This window comes from Dromaius novaehollandiae, chromosome 2, assembly GCF_036370855.1.
Source record: "Dromaius novaehollandiae isolate bDroNov1 chromosome 2, bDroNov1.hap1, whole genome shotgun sequence".
Taxonomy (NCBI): Eukaryota; Metazoa; Chordata; class Aves; order Casuariiformes; family Dromaiidae; genus Dromaius; species Dromaius novaehollandiae.
This window is the reverse complement of record NC_088099.1, coordinates 8343300-8360159: the sequence shown is the minus strand read 5'-3', so window position 1 is coordinate 8360159 and position 16860 is coordinate 8343300. Positions and strand designations below refer to the sequence as shown.

General features: G+C 46.1%; 1 protein-coding gene across 9 annotated transcripts in view; it reads left to right on the top strand.

Moving 5' to 3' along the window:
- Positions 1 to 7003: 7003 nt before the first annotated feature.
- KMT2C (lysine methyltransferase 2C) overlaps positions 7004 to 16860 on the top strand; it is a 204034-nt gene continuing 194177 nt past the window's right edge. For all 9 annotated transcript variants that reach the window (XM_064505735.1, XM_064505733.1, XM_064505727.1 and 6 more), the window contains exons 1-2: positions 7004 to 7561; positions 7673 to 7849. In XM_064505735.1, the coding sequence (XP_064361805.1) occupies positions 7674 to 7849 (176 nt within the window). In that variant the 5' untranslated portion in view covers positions 7004 to 7561; position 7673. The remainder of the gene's footprint in view (positions 7562 to 7672; positions 7850 to 16860) is intronic.

Genomic DNA, 16860 nt, shown 5'->3' with positions numbered 1-16860 from the left:
TGGCTGAAACTAAGTGGGAAACAAAAACCATGAGAAAATATGTGAGATTACCAATTGGGGAGATAACTGATGACCACTCCAGAGCATTCTTTCCAATGGAAACACTGTCCCACGTCCTGCTTTAGGTTTGGATTTTAATTATGTGTGCGTTTATCTGACAATTAATGCGCAACGTCGCTTGCGTTTATGGGCAAATTCTATTCTTTTGCCTGATGACCTCGACCACGGCAAAGCAGGCGCTATTCTGCACTGCGAAGAAGAGAGCAGGACGTGGCTTGCACATATTATTCCCTTTGCTTCAGTGTGCAGGAGTGTAGGGTGGGGAAGAAAGCAGTGAATACGCCAGTCAAGCTCACATACAGCGACTATATGCAATACCATCACCTAAGGAACGATTCTGACCTCATCTCTTGAATTCAAACACATGATCCTTTTGCTCAGGCTGGTTGTCTGGGTATGGCCTTTACTGCAAGTGTTCTGCTTTAGATTTGTGAAGAATATTTTTACCCAGCATCTTCATTCTTAATGATATTAATGATTTATCACATATGGTGCACTATATTTTTATAAAGCTGTAAGATACCATGGTGATTAACACCATATGAGGACCTAAATAGAAGGGAACAGAATAACAGAAATGTCCTCCCAGCAGATAGAGGGCTTTGGTGTGTTTTTAGGAAACTATCTCAGCTGCATGATTTTACTCTGGACATAAGAATTGTAGGAGTTCATAATAGAAGGCTGTGCTGTACTTGATAATGTTGCAGAGAGAACAAGAGACCTTATGTTTCATTTCTCTCTGGCTTTAATTAGGATTCTCAGATCAATTATGTAAGGAGAGATTGATTAGTCTAGCTCTTTTGATCATACAGATTTATTACTTTGATTTAAGAAGGCAGGAGGAAAAAAAAAGTAAGAACCACAAGTATACCCTTGTGGGTTTTATATATATATGTATATCTCATCATGTTTCTGGTAGGAAAAAATTCCAGCTTCAAAGAGCCTTGCAAATTTATCCTATCGGTATCCCAGTCTACACACAAAATCAGCTCCCTGAATCAATACGGTAGTGAGAAACTAATCACAATTTACTTACCCATTCAAACTCTTGGAAAGCCTGGAGACTCCGCAAAGGTCGCTCTAAATGAAGGCATTACAGCCAGGCACGCTGCCGGCTGCTCGAGCGTGCCCACAGCCCTCCTTTGGAAACAGCCATCCTCACCCACTCGCATTTGGGCTGCCACCGGGAGAGCAGCTCCCCTCCGTGTTACTGGATCCAAAGGAAGGATTTTCAAGTGTGCCAGGCCAGGAAAAAAGGGGATTGTTGTTTCCAAACGCTGGCACACACCAAGCAGCCAGCCTGGGGGCTGCCAGAAAGAGTCGGGCAAAGCTGGTGCGGTGTGAAGGTGCCAAACGTGAAGTTTCGGCTCCTGCCGGGCTCCCATGGGAGACACCGGAGGGGCGAGCTGCGGGATGGGCACCCGCGGGTGCAGGTCGCTCCTGGGGATCAGGCTGCAAGGGGAGCTGGGAGGGGAGCGCTAGCGGCTCCCTGTGCATCTCCCCTGGGGCAGCGCAGGAAAGGCTGAATTAAAAATAGCATCAGGGGAAAGGGTGGTTTCTGCAAAGCTGGGCACTAGCAAAAAGTGGCGGCCAGGCCCCTGAGGAGGCTCTTCTTGCCCAAGGATGAAACAGGATTAGGATGGTGATGCTTGCTCCACTGTAATTAAGGTGGTGGCAGGACTTTTATTAAAAAGTTTGTTTTCACTGAGGGGCTCTGGCCCAGGGAAAATTTTTGCTTGAGGCTGAAATATAACATTGCTCTCTGCTAGCAAATGCATTGGCTGCTTTTAGTACATATATAATTTAGGTATCTCGACGTAGTCTTGACTGCGGAGGCTCTACTATTGTTTCCATATGGATGTAGCTAATTGGTGTCAAAGGTAAATTAAAGAAGTAAAGGACTGAATTCTGGCTGGACCTTATATAGGTGGCATGTCCCCATTAATAGTCTGCAATTAACTTCAAAAGCCAAAGGCCAAATTCTGCTGTTCTCACTGAGACAAGTTGTTCTGTTGAAGCAAACAGCTGCAAACAGGCTTGGGCTCCCCGTGTTTACCAGGCTCCAGCCCTCGACACCTGCCTCTCCCACGCGCTAGTTCCTTTAAAAGTGAGGCCATCCAATGTGGCACAGATTAGTTCCTGCCAAAACGGGAAATAAATGACGAGGTGACCTCTGCTAATAGTATCTGAATTCCTATTATTGTAGCACTCAAGATCTCCCACGAGGAAGCAGGACCCCCATGCAAGAGGTGCCATACAAAACAGAACAAAAATACAGTCCTGCTCACAAAAATTTATGATCGAATGTACATAAACAGGTCGTTTCCCCTGCTCCATGGCCAGGTTCTCACTATTCCTGTTAAGTAATCGGAGTGCAACGCACCACTCCCGCACACAGCAAACACTACTCGGGCGCTTATTTAACTTTCTGCATGATAAAGTCCTAACCTCACACCAGTCGGTCCCTAGTCTTTCCCTGCAGGTGCGCACGAAGCGGCCAGCTACTGCCGGCTGTGCCTTGGCTTGTGTGCATCTGCAACGCAGCCAGCACGTTGCCCAAGAGATGTACCGGTTTCAGACACTAATTACATTTTACTCAAACTACTGGCACGCTACCTTTCTGGATAAAAAAAAAAATCACGCAAACTAGTAATTTTTCACACAAGATCCTCTCTCCGCTGCCCACCCCCACAAATATGTCAAAACTAAAATTCACATTAATGATTATGAAATCACTTTCATGAAGTTGTAAACAAGACATGAAGGGCCACAAATGAGGCAAGCTGCAAAGAACGGAGCAGAAGGAAGTTCACAAGTAACTTCACAAGCTCATATGGATGCTAACAATACGCAGCATAACACAGCACATACCGTCCATTGTTCTTTGTAAGCAAAGATTATATGAACTGCTAGTTTGAGAGGAATTTAAGCATTCCTGCAAATGCTTAAACACGGAGCAAACTCTAGTCAGGTAGGTCGCATAAATAGTAAAACTATTTATGTGTTTAGTTACTTATGTGCCCGATTTAGCATCTCCAGGATCACGGCCTTTGTATGGAGTAACACTCGTACTGAATTTCGGTATAGCGAATCAGCTAATGCTTCTCAAAACAGTAAGAGGCCAATGTAAGCAACTGATGCTTTTATTAAGTGCAAACATGCAAAATTAATATTCCTAATTGATAAAAATTCTCCACATAGGAAAGCATTATTAATACTACTGCCACGGTCATACAGGTCAGGCAAGCCTAACTCCTCATGGGAATGAACTTATTTTTATATGAGTACATTTTTTGATTTAAATTACTTGGAAAGAAGTTAGAGTTAATCTGAAAAAAGGTAGATGATGCCAGAATGAGTGAGTCTACATGAGGGTTATAGTATAACCACGAGTTTTAAATTCACACTTTGGCTGCACAAAAAGAACATTTTCTTACGAAGATAAGAGCCTCCACGTGCAATAACTCAATATCTAGACAAGCCCTAGGGGCTCGCATCTTGAGCACTGAACATTTTTGGCCCTGTCTTAATGGATAAAAGAGGTGTGTTTCTCACTCACATTAGCCCAGAGTAGCTCGATATGGTGAAAAGGCCCCAGGCTTTGGTGGGAGGAAGGTGTAAAGGTGCGGTGTTAGCACAGACGTCACAGCATAGGCAAGGCTGCCTTTAGCACACGCTAAACTCATCAGGTTAAAGCAGGCAGGGGCCGGGTAGCCTAGGCTCCAACGTGGCTGCATTGGCCCACACTCAAAGCCATACTCCAGATCAGTTTGTGTAGCGAGCGGCTGCTGCACAACGCAAGCCATGACAATTCATGGTGGAAAGCAGGCGAGAAAAACCCGAACTGAAACTTTTAGGCTTAAGTTAACTTTTTACAAATTTTTTCCTCAAAGACCACGAACCCTACTGCCTCCAAAAAGAGCAGTTACACTGAGTTTACACCACGTGGTCATTGCTCTGGAGCACCCGATGCTGAAATTCCCCAGCCGGCTGGGAACGTGCTCCGCACGGGAGGCGAGGGGGAGCCCCGGCCGCCAGCGCCTCGCCAAACCGCTGGGAGCACCGCCGCCGCTCGAGGGCACGTCGTACCCAACGTCCAGGCTGCGCCGTCGCCTGGAGAAAGACGGAGCTACGAGATGACAAGTAGGCAAAACTGATGAAAAGGAGAAAGGAACATTTCAAGTTTAAAGCTAGACTTTGACAATGCATTCGTTAGCATAGGACAATTAACATATGCTAACTTTTTTTTTTTTTAGTCCAGCCAAGTTTAGCACAAAAAAACTGGGAGTCACGTATAGGCATGATGTAATCCTGATCCTGCCACTTGATTTAGGCCTCGTCTATAATCCTATAAACGGGATGTGCCCAGCACCAGGATCACCCCAGTTTTCAGAGCAGCAGATTGAAGCGAGCGGGTGTTGACTACAGTATACGATTTAGCACTGGTTAAACACCAAGTGCTTTAATGCATTAAACATTGAAAAAGTTAGCGTGTTGCCAACATCATTCATTAAATGACATCCTCGTGGTAACTTGATCTGTTCTGCAATGCAGAAATATGTTCAGAGAGAATAGAAACTAAACTTTTTATTCTATATAGAAAAGCGAACGATCATTAAACTGGTAGGGCTCTGAACTATCGTTGCAGAAGAGAAACTATCTGGATCCCATTCCCATAACCTGGAACCACCTTATTTCTTAGCATTTCTGTTACAGAGATCGTTTTGGTGGTACAACAGTATTTACAGGACCTTTTCCTCTAATATTATGTTTTTGCTATAAAAATGTGTGCTTTCCCAGACAATGTATATTAGGTGGGTAGCTTTGGCCCGATATAAATGTAGAAGTTTTCCTGGCAGAGCTGTTCAAGCATCCTACACTGGCAAGGCACTCCCACGCTGCATTTATGCCTGGTGGTACAACTTCTCCCAGCTTGTCCCCCTGCCTTCATTGAGCAATACAAATAACGCCAGCAAAACCAGTTTCCCACAAGTGCCTCTCTACTCGGGGCTGCCGTTCGCAGGCGTGTTGCAGTCCTGCACGCTTCTTCGCACCTCCGATTGCCACAGCCGCGGCAGCAGCGCTCACAGACGAGACCTGCCCAGCTCTGTTCGGGCACGTAGCTGGAGGCAGCACGCATTAACTATTGTTATAGCTAATGGGCAGAAGTCCCTTAACGACCTCTTCTCCTGGACCTCACTGCACCAAAACTCATTTTGTCCTGCCTCCACTAGGATTTTATGTTGGGACAACAATGTCAACATAAAAAAACAACCACGAAAAATGTGCAGCACTTAAACACATGCCTCCTTTTGCATAAAAGACAAAGCCCAAAGCTCAGCTACCTACGGTTAATTGGAAGGTATTAAACGATGTTTACACAGCAGGACCAGACGAACCATGTGTGGACAAGCGAATGCAGTGATTTCAGTGACTCTTTCTGCTGTGGGGTGCGACGGAGTTATTCCCCACGCAGCCGACTGGAGCCGGCAGCACGCTCACGTGCCCAGGCTGGGCTCGCTCTGCACACGCACGCCGCCTCTGACACATCCCAGCCCCATCCCGGCCGCCGCGCATGTGCAGCACATCCGCACATGCACAGTCATTATTTCAGGAGATGGCCATTTTTTCTCAGCGGACCAGATGGCAACCTGGCAAGCCCAGCGAAAGCCACACCGGTGCTCCCCGCACGCCGGGGCTACGGCCTCCGGCTCCCCCCTCCGCCTCCCCTCCGCTCCGGCCAAGCCTGAGCCTGCTCGGCGCTACAGGCTTTCGGCTCGATTTCACTAACTTGCGCGAGTGAACAAAATCCACGGTACTTTCTTCGTGTTAGACAATGCATAAACAGGCCGGTTCCCCTGTCTGAAGTTGTATAAGCAGCACGCCTTCTCAGTTATTCGGAGACTATGTAATACAAACATTTAGCAGGCTATTTTTTTCAATTTTGCAGAAATTAGTGCATTTGCAAGTACAGGGCCGAAGAAGTCGCAGTGGCAATCCAGCTGGGTCCTGTTGTCTTTGCATGACTGGGCAAAAGAGATGTCTTTAGACATATATATAAATATATATATATATATATACACGTATATGTGTGCATATAGATGGAGTTGTATCTATTACCTGTATTTTCACACACAGACAGGTAGTAGCCCTTATAATTAATGTCACAAAGACCTAATTTGATTTCCCACAAAGCCAGGAATCGAATCAGCGGAGACTGGCGCTGTTACGAAATGGCTCCCAGGAAAACAGCCCAGCCACACGCCGCGTTTGCCGCGGCGGGCGCTCCGCGACGGGGTGTTTCTGCGGGCGACAGGCCGCAATCGCGGGGAGGAAGAGCGGGGAGAAGGGCCGCTCCGCTCCCTCCTCTCCCTCGCGTACCTGCGCGCTGCCTCGGGCCGGTTTTGGCACCGCCGGGGCTCCCGCAGCCGCGGGGAGGAGGGCGATCACGCAGCCCCCCCCCCCCCCCCGCTGCCGGCGGCGGCGCCGCGCCCGGCGAGGCCCCGGGGGGAAAGTCCGGGGGCGCGGCCGGGCTCCGCGCCGCCTCAGCCGCCGGGCTCACCCCGCCCCGCCCCGCCGGCCCCCACCGGGGGATGCGTCTCCCCCGCGGGCAGCCCGCCCCCCCCGCCATTTCGCAGTTGGTATTTATCTATCCGTTCCCTCAGGGCTGGGGGGGGCGGCCCGTCCCGTCCCGTCCCGTCCCGTCTCGTCCGCGGCTCCGCGCTTTGGGCGCAGCCCGCCGCGGCAGCGAGCCCGTGAGGTCAGCGGCGGCGCGGGCAGGCGCAGTGTGGGGCCCGGCGGGGGGAGGGCCGCGCCGCGCCGTGCCGATGTGTCGCCGCCGGGGGGGGGAGGAGGGAGGTTACCCAGCGGGGCAGCGCCGGGATCCCTTCCCCACCCCGCGGGCGCGGAGCTCTCTCCTCCCCCTGCGCCGTCTTCCTCCTCCCCCTTTTTTCACCCTTCCTCCTCCTTCTTTCCCCAAAGTTAAACTTCCTGCTCCCGGCCCGGCTGGGAAGGGGACGCGGAGCCCGGCCGGACTCGGCGCTCGGCACACACACGCCAGCTGGAGCTGTCAAAACTTCCTCCGCTCGGCCCCGGCCCCCGCCGCCTCCGCCGCCTGCTCCTCCTCCGCCCCCGGGGGCTCCGCGCGGGGGGAGGGCGCGGGGCCAGTGTACAATGAAGCGGCGGCCGCCGCAGCCGGGCAGCGCAGCAGCCGGAGCCGCCGCCAGCTCCCGGGGCCTCTGAGAGGGGGGCGCCCAGCGGCGGGATCGCCGCCTCGCGCTCGCTCCGCTCGCCGCCGCCAGCCGCGGCGGCCCCGCCGAGCCGAGCCGGGCCGGGCCGGGCCGAGCCGGGCAGGGGGGTTATTGTGTGCGAGACCCTCGCCGCCTGCGCGCTCTCGCTCCGCCGCCCCCGCCCGCCGCTCCCCATGCTGCTCCCGCTGCTACCTGTGCGGGTCGGCGGCGGCTGAGGCCAGCGATGCGCGGCGGAGGTGGAGGAGGCGGAGGTGAGGAGGCGAGGAGCCGCGGGAGCAGGAGGAGCATCGGGATCCCCATCACCATCCTCATCTTCATCCTCATCATCATCATCCATGTGTCTCTCTCGTCCTGCTGACTAGGATGTCAACGGAGGACAAGAGTCTGGTGGTGGCGGTGGCGGAGCCGCCTCAGCAGCAGCAGCCCCCCGAGCCCGGAGCTCCCCCCCCAGCAGCAGCAGCAGCAGCAGCCACAGACAAAAGACCTAGGGGCCGGCCTCGCAAAGATGGCGCTTCCCCTTTCCAGAGAGCCAGAAAGAAGTAAGTTGGGCGCTGGTGTGTGCGAGGCGGAGAGGGGCAGGGGGCAGGCGGCCGGGCGCGGGCAGAGCTGTCAGCGCCGGCTGGCTGCTCGTCGCCCCCTCCCTGCCGCCTAATGCCATTTTGAGAAGGGGCCTTCTTTCTTCTCCTCCTCTCCCCTTTGCACTTTCCCCTCCTCCTCCTCCTTCTTCACCTTTGTCTTCCTCCGCCTGTTTTCCCTTCTCACTTTTCTTCTGCCGTCCCCGTTCCTTTTCTTTTCCTCTTTCTTCGGAGTTTCTCTCTAGCTCTTCCCCCCTCTCTTCCTCCTTCCCCCCCCTTCCTTTGCACCTTCCCCCTTCTCCTTTTTGGCTCTCTTCTCCTCCAGGACGCTCGCTTGCCTTCAGCGTCGCCTGGATATTCCTTACTCAATGCTAGTTCGTCGCTGGCGGTTTTTTTCCCCCGTTTTCTTTAAGAAAGAGAAAGAAACGGTGGTTCTTGCCCTAAGTGGATGGCTATGAAAACACTCCCCCCCCCCCCACACACACACACGGGTGCGGACGCGCACGCACAAAGTTTGGGCAGGAGTTTCGCCGCCGCCGCCGCCTCGCCCGCCGTGTGCGCGGAGGCGGCGGGCGGCTGGCGGCGCTGAGGGGAGCTGTCAAGCAGCCTCTCGCCGAGGGACGCGGCGGCCGCGCCGCCGGGACGGGGAGGCTGCCCAGCGCCGGAGCACAACAAACACGGGGGGGGGCGGGGGGCGCTGCTGCCTCCTCCCATCCTCCTCCTCCTCCTCCTCCTCCTCCTCCTCTTTCTCCTCCTCCGCGCTGGCGGGTTTCCCTCCGCCGCCCCAGGCCGGGCACAGCCGGGCAGTGCCCCGCAGGCCGGCGGCGAGGGGCCGGCGCGGCGCGGCGGGGGAGGGGGCGCGAGCGTTCGTTGGTCCCAACGGTCGCAACGGCCGCCCCAACGGCCGCGGCAGCGCGGATCCTCGGGCAGCGGCGCGCCGAAGTTTGGGCAGAGCGGGTGCTGAGAGCGAGGTAGCGCCCCAGCCCCGTTTCTGTACGGGTGAAACGGCGCGTTTGTTCGTGTTAACGCCGATGGGAGCCGGCTGCCGCGTCGGGCGGCGCTGGGCAGGCCCCGTGCCCGCAGCGGCGGAGGCGCCGCTCTCCCTCGGGGGGATGGGGGGGCGTGTGGTGGGTCCTGCCCTGACATGGCTTATGGAGGCGGTCACAGGACAAAGGTAATGCGGTTTGAGAAGGCACAGCGTCGTTTTCAGCGAAATAGGATGTCCGCGTGTTGTGGAGTTGTGGAAGCCTCGGGGGGTTCGAGTTTGTTTCCCTTTGTTTTAAAGGGACGCTCTCGGTTTGGCATCGCTCGGGTCTGTTTAAACAGGTGAGTTGCTGGTGCTTGGTTCAACGCCCGGGCTCAGGCGTTTTCGAGGTTTCACTGTAAAATGACCAAACGCTGGAAGGGAATTCTGCAGGAAATAAACACGTAAAGAAAATATTTTCCTCTATTATAATTTGGATCATTTTTACATGCTTTTGATGTATAAATACTCCAAGGCGGAACTATCATTAGTTAGGGATATCTGGATGATTTTTATTCTCGTTGATGAAAGTTTCCCTTAAGACATTTTAACGTTTACTCCCTGGTTTTGGGGGAGACGCATCGTTCACAGCTTCTTCCTTCAAAAATCTTACAGTTCTGCTTAATGCAGATTTTCTTATAATGCTAGTTGAAAGAAGTTGGCAAACATATATTCATTGAACTTTTTAAGTTCATCAGCTTTACAGTTAAGTTTGACATAGTTCGGTTTTATTTCTACATAGAAAATCCAAGCCTTATATAGGAAACCTGTGAGTTTTTATTTTAAAAGAAGTTTTAGGAAGGAAAATATGAATACATCTGAAGTGTACCAGTCTGCTCAAAAAGCCACAGAGTATAAAAAGTGAGCTTCTCTTCAAGTAAGGATTCCCAAAATACTATTATTTGTGAAAATTTTTATTTCTTTTATGCCAACTTGAGGTTGTGTACATGCTCCATGAAAAGTGGGTGCTACAGAGGTAATTCCTTTTGCAGTTAGATTTGTGGTGTTGTGGGAATATTGTCAACTAGTATTAGCAGGAAATAAATATTTTCTAGTAAAAATATTTACTAATCTTGACATGAGTATAAACATTTGCCTAAGAGCCAGGAACTAAATTAGCCGAGACAAAAATGAAAATGACTAAATACTCTTTTTCTTCGCGTTACTGCTGTCTGGTGTGGGACTACAACCTAATCGTGGCTGGTATCCTTGTGTATCTTTATGGAAAACCAGTAATATTGGTAAAGGTGTTATAACTATACGCTGTAAGTCTCAAACACTTTTAAAACTAGGTTTGTATCAGCACTAGTGATATTTTAAATTTTTCACAGAGTAGATGAAGCCTGGGCCTTTTTAGTTGCATCTGTTTTTGGAAGAAAAATGGTTTTGTTTTATAAGTTTTACTATTTACATAATACTGATTACAATTAGCTAAGCAGAGGCAAAAATAAAATAAGTAAAAATAATTTCTGTTGTTTTCATATAACTGCTTGGATATGTCTTCCTTTTCACTTCTGCACTTTCCAGTTGGATTAACGTGCCTCATGTAAACCAGATAAAAGAGCATATGTCAGACCATTTTCTGTACTGTAATCACATGTCTAAATCACTATTAGCCATTCAAATAGTTCGACCGCTTTATCCCATTATAGGAAATGTTCCATTGAATGTTTGGTCTAAGTGCAGCCTAAGTAATGATAAAACTAAGAGCCCTGCATTAAAACAGCACAGCCAAAATAGAATAATTCCTGAGCAATGGATGCCTCCATTAAAGAATAATATAGCATTTGAAAATGCTGTAGGTTGGTATTTTACCTTCTCGAAGGCCATGGATGTAAGAATTTGATGAGTTTAAGCAGACCGATGCAGAACTGCCTTGAATCTGCTTCTGTGAGATGCCAAGGAGACTCAACTCTTCACAAAAGTAGACCTATCTCAAGGGAGCACAGAGTTTTTCTGGTATGGCAGTTCTGTTTAAGTCTCTGTTATCCTGCATTTTGCGTGTTTTTTAATAAATGATTAAAAATTGCAATGGTACTGCAAACAGGTATGTATGAGAATCAGTTGAGGTTACTTTTAGGTGATGAACTGGGAATCAGCTTGCGCACCGAAGTAGAAAATCATTTGTGGTGTCAGTACCTGGAGAGTTACAGTTTGTAGAGAATTATGTTAGAACAACTTTTTATTATTATTTGAAGGAAAGGCATAACTGAGTGTATAGCTCTATGAATAGCATTGTCAGGAGACGTAATCTTAGGTGAACAGATCGTTTTTATTATTTGTATTACAATTGTGCCTAGAGGCCAGGGCACCATTACACTGCATACAGTACAAATGCATAATCAAACATTGCTTCTGCACAAACAACTTCATAATCTAAATATAAAGATAAGACTGCATGTAAATGTAAGAAATGTCTTGGGAAAGCACAAGGGAGCAGTGAGAATGCTATGAGCAGAAGAACATGCAGAAGAAGTTCAAGTACTCTGGCTGTCTCAGCATTGGTGAATGATTCATAGGCATCAGACTTGGAGGAGATATTTAAAGGAGGGTAACATTGTCACCCTGAGGATTTTCACAGATAACTTGTTTCCTGCCTGACATGCTAGACAAACACTCATACTTTCTTCCTTGCATTTCGATGACTGAGTATCTGCACAGAGCAGAGGTAGGAACTTAGGGGATAGAGCTAGGATAGGCCATGCAGCACCTTAAAACTGAGAATGAATAGGTCGTTCTTGATATCCATAAAGAAGAAAGAAAAACACAAAGAACTGTAATCAAAGCAATGAATGAGGAAAATATTTTTGCAATATCAACTTTCAAATGAATTTAAAAAGTGGCAAAATTGTGCTTAACAAAGCCAAAAAGGAGAAGAAAGTTGCAGTACTGAAGATACAAAATAATGAAGAAAGAAACTTTCAGGTATATGGTTAGAAAGGAGAACCTGAATCTTGCTGATCCAGTATAGAAGAGGGTGGAAATACTTAGGCACCATCTTGTGTGGCCTGAAATCTTGGAAATTTAACTCCTGTACCTGGATTATACCTTGGCTTCCAGGTTGTGGGTCTGAGTGACAGGAATGTTGTCAAAAAGAAGTTGCTGGGGAAAGTATTGGTTCAGTTTTGACTGTGTTGGGTAGACAGCTGGTCATTTGTGAAAATGTATCAGAATAGCATTGTACAGGTGCAGTAAACATTTTTGTAATCTATTTTAAGTGCTAGAGCTTTGTTAATCTACCCATGCTGTAAGCAGCACAAACAGATGTATCTTCTTAGAACAGGTTTAGTAGCAAAAGTCTCCTTAATTTTGGTAATGATAACAATTACTCTATAAGTTGGTATGTAAATTCATTTTAAATTTTATTTTCAGTATCCATTAGACTGTCAAAGTATGTTACTAATCATTTTTGAAAATATGTCGTTTAAAACAGCACAGAATAATGGTTTCAAAAAGCTTGAAATTTGTCTGTTGAAAACCTTTTGTGTGCCTATTTGTAATTACTTATGTTTTAATTTTTACCCGAGTATTTCATTACTTACTTTGACCAACGTCAGCTGCAGTAGGCTTTTGAAGACCATTGGTTTCACACATGCAGATAGTTTTATAGACATGTAAGTATAGTATATTTGCTAGGAAATAACTATTTAAGAATTTTTATCGTTAATCATCATAACTGCATTTGCATTAGGGCAAGCCAATATTTAAAGATATCTACACTCATTTCAAAAGAACCTTAACATGACTGGATGCATTCTCTTCATAGCTCAGCTATGTTTCTTTCGTTCATCACACACCTTCTGTCAGAAACATATTAGTATCTTTACTTTTCTGACCTGTTCTCACTTCAAAATTTAACATTTGCAAATGTAAAATTTATATTGTGTGATAAAATGAGAACATACATAAATATGTGCTTACAGTTAGGGACGGTCATTATTACCTGGAGAGTCTGAAGTCTTTGGATGGATGGACTTTGTACAGGCATTGTATGGATAAGGATTAAGATACTAAGTGAAGAGTGGCCTACACTTCTGACTGTACAAGCCATGTATCAGAGCGTTTGGCTAAAAGCCAGAAAGTGCATGTTGGATCTCAGTGTGAAGAGGTGAGGGAATGGAGTACACTTCATAGTCAGGGTGCAGTGTTGGCTCTTGGAAGGCCCAGCTTCGCCCACGGTAGAACGGGACTGAGCTGCATGCAGCACAGTCCCATGGGCGCTCAGGGATGTTCTCTCCAGCAGCCAATGGTACGTTATGTCCTCCTTCACCTGAGGAATTTGTATTACCTCGCAAATCCTTCGCTGTCATATGTTGTTCTCGCACAGGAGCCTGGCTTAAACTCCTCGCAAATCCCTTCTGTTCAGGAGCTTCTGCTTAATGGTCTCTATATTAATCTTTCCATTTTTCAGTTCTTTGTAGAGCTTTTCACAATTTAAAACAGACCACATTTTCAAATGAAGAATGCTTTGAGATATTTTTGCCTTGCAGTTTTCAATTTTGGTCGTTAGTTTAATTAATGTTCGTATTTGATAATCCATTGGATTTATGTAGCACTTTTCACTTTTCATGAAAGGATCTCCAAGAGCTATCAGACAATAATGGAAAAGAAAGACAGTCTTTGAAATCTGTACGTGTTATGTACATTGGTCATAAGGTGTGTCTTCGCAGAGGTGGGAGTAAGAACCCAGTTTCTTGGTTTCCACGCTCTTATGTGTCATTGAATTAATGCCTGGTGGTAGATGGATCAGAGGCTTTTCATGGCTCAGAAAATAAAATACCTCAATTTTCTTGGCTTTGCTTGTGAATATTCTTTTTTTTCCCCCCTGTTAACACATCAGACTCCTCCTAACTTATCATTGTTCTTTCTTAAGATAAATAATGGGAAATGGACATTTCTAATCTTTGTCTGTCTTTGAGTTGAGAGATGGTTTTCCAAGGCAGTTGGATTGCCAAGACTAAGCAAGCTCCATCATTCTCACGCTGGAGTTGTTTTGTGTTTTCCTCCTAGGTCCATCTGTTCCACGGTATTTGGGGGGGGGCAGGGGAGAATCAGGTATAACTAGTCAAAATAGGATTTCCTTATCAACTACTAAGGATTGCACCCTGCTATTATACACCAATGCTGAGGATTTAACTCTTTAGGAAATACTGTCATGTGTATACTAAAATATTATGAAATGGTAAATAATTAAGCTACTAACAATTTCAAAAAACATTGACAATTTTTCTCCTTTCTATCACAATATATTATTTTTTGACGCATTTAATACTTAATTACTAAATCTTACAGTTTGAATGTGCAGGCATTAATACAGCTAAGCACATTTTTTTCTGTAGCAAACAGTTTGTTATTGAAATAACTTGTATTGCATTCTGTGCGTTTTTTTTTTTAACTGGTACTAGAAGATGACACTAGACATTGCCATTTGTGCCATTCCTGAGTTCATCAGGTGGTGTAATCAAAATAAGTTTGGGCACTTGCTTGAAGAACTACATTGAGTAAGTTTTTTCTAACAGCAGCAGCGATGCCTTTGTTCTTTCAAAAGAAAGACAAAGTAGGAAAACCCCTCACAATCTAGAATACTCATTATTTTGAGAAACCCAGGCAGTGAGTATATGGAATGCATCAGGTGGTTATTTTCCCCAAACACCATAAATCTTGAGCTGGTTCTGGCAGCAGAAGCAGGAGCAGCCCTGCCCTCCCTATGCTACCAGCTGTTTGTTCTCTCCCTTGTGCTGACCCAGGCATTTGTGTAGCCATGTGGCGAACTGCATTGGGAAATTGATCTGGGTTAAAACTAACCTGGCAAAGAAACGTGTTTGTGATAGCATGAGGGAGGAGGCCAGAGCGAGCAGCTAGGGTGCAGAGAGGCAGAGCTACATCTTTCGGTAGTACTGCCAGCTTAAAGTATCTGTGAAGCTGTAGCATTGGTTGTGTGAAATCTGAGGTTTTTTTCTTCTTTGGCTCATTCATGTGAATTCTTTAATATAGGAGTTCTTACAGGAGTTTGTGGGAGATTTCTGCAGCTTGTAGTCATGTTACATGTGCTGGTTAGTTGGTGACAAAAATGCAGTAGAGAGGCTTCTTCACAGCATTTAGGCAGGTGACTTGTGATCTTTCTTACTCCTGCACCAAACTTGACTGCCTGTCTGCATTGCTTAAATAAGGAACTTGGGTTCTAACTTTGATCCTCTGAATTATTCTTAAATTAAAGTACCCTAAAATAATAGTTTAAGTAAAATGTTTTATATTAGTAACTACTTTATGGTATTCTAGAGGCACCTTCCTACAGATATGTCAATATACAGATATTACAATAAAATAACACTGTATCTAGCCCCTTTCAGAATATTCTCCCCTTTAATACATTTGGAAGTATTTTTATTATGTCACACATGCACCAAATCCTATTGCCAGCCATTCCAATATAAGTATAATTACTAATTGGAAATGCTATACTTATCAACATTGTAACTGTTATTGTTGAGCAAGCTGTTGGAAGCCCTATCAAACTAGGAAATTTATCCCCAGAATCGAGGGATTTTCTCTTTTACTGCTTCATTACTGACAACAAATTCTTGTCAACAATAGTTTTAATTAGGCTAGCAGAAGAAATCAGCATTAGGAAACTTTACCGGTTTTTTGATTCCTTCTATTATGTTTTTATAGTCCTCAGAGTATGTGCAGTTGAGTCACTTGCATGGCACAGTAAAATAACACAAGTTTTGGTAGTGCAGATGTGGTCCAAATGTGTAGTCTCTGCAGCGAACCACCCATCTGCATTTTTTGTGATTGTTTCCAAGTACTGTCTAGAAGTCTTAGTTGATCCAGAATGACTTCTGGCATGTCACAAGACTGGGGGGAACCAGGCTTATTGGGATAATAGCTTCTTCCTCCTGTCTTTCTCTGGCAATCATGACCATCTACAGTGCTCCTAGATAAAGTCTTCTCATCAAAACATGGTAAGGTAGCTTCACAGTGTTCTCAATAAAGGGAGGAGCTATGTGGTATCAAAGTTTGGGGGGGTTATTAGTTAGTAAGCCATTTCATAGCTTTAAAATGGGAATTAATACAGGATTTTTTTCTGAAATGTGGAGTTCAGAAGCGTAATTTGTTGTTTTTTATTAAAATGAATATTTAGTTCTGTGATCCTGTCATACACAAATGGAACTGTAAGGCCACAGAAGACCTAAGGGTCACCTTGCTCCTTCTTCTGTTCTGTACTATTTGTGACAAATGTTTCTCCAACTTTTTTAAAACATATTCAGTGAATGCAATTTCACTGTATTCCTAGGTAATTGATTTCAGTAATTAATTTTCTAAAATATAAAATAATATTCTTTGATGCTGATTAAGCCAGTTTTGTCTTGTACTACTGACAATTAAGTCTTTGCACAGTTGTTATGGAGAACAATTGTCCCCTTTGTTATAACAAACTTTTATTCATTGGGAGATTGTATTGTCTCCTTTGTTCTGCACTGAACAAACTTAGCTGCTCTTAATATATTCTAGAAGAAGATTTGCCTTCCTTGATAACAGGTTCATGGTGTTGACTTACCTAATACATCTTTCCAAAGTTTACTAGTCTATATTAAGTTTCGTTCTGTTCATTTGGACCACTTTTCCATTTATCAAAATTTTTTTAATTATGATTTTGTCCGCTAAAAGTGTTTATAACCCTCCTTCTTCATGCACATCCTGAAGGAAGGAGCTTTCTTGATATGTTCTCCCCCCTTGACAGAAAATAATTGGCAAATGAATGCCCTTTCAGTGCTATTTGCTTATCGTTGCCCGCGTGTCTTAAGGCAGCTTCACCGGGACTGTGTTACCAAAGATGACTGCTAATGGTTTAGAGATCACTTCTGTTTTTCTTAAGTACAGTGTGAATTTCATCCAGTCCTACTGACTTGAATTTCCCTGACTATTTTGCCTAATTAAAAAAAAAAAG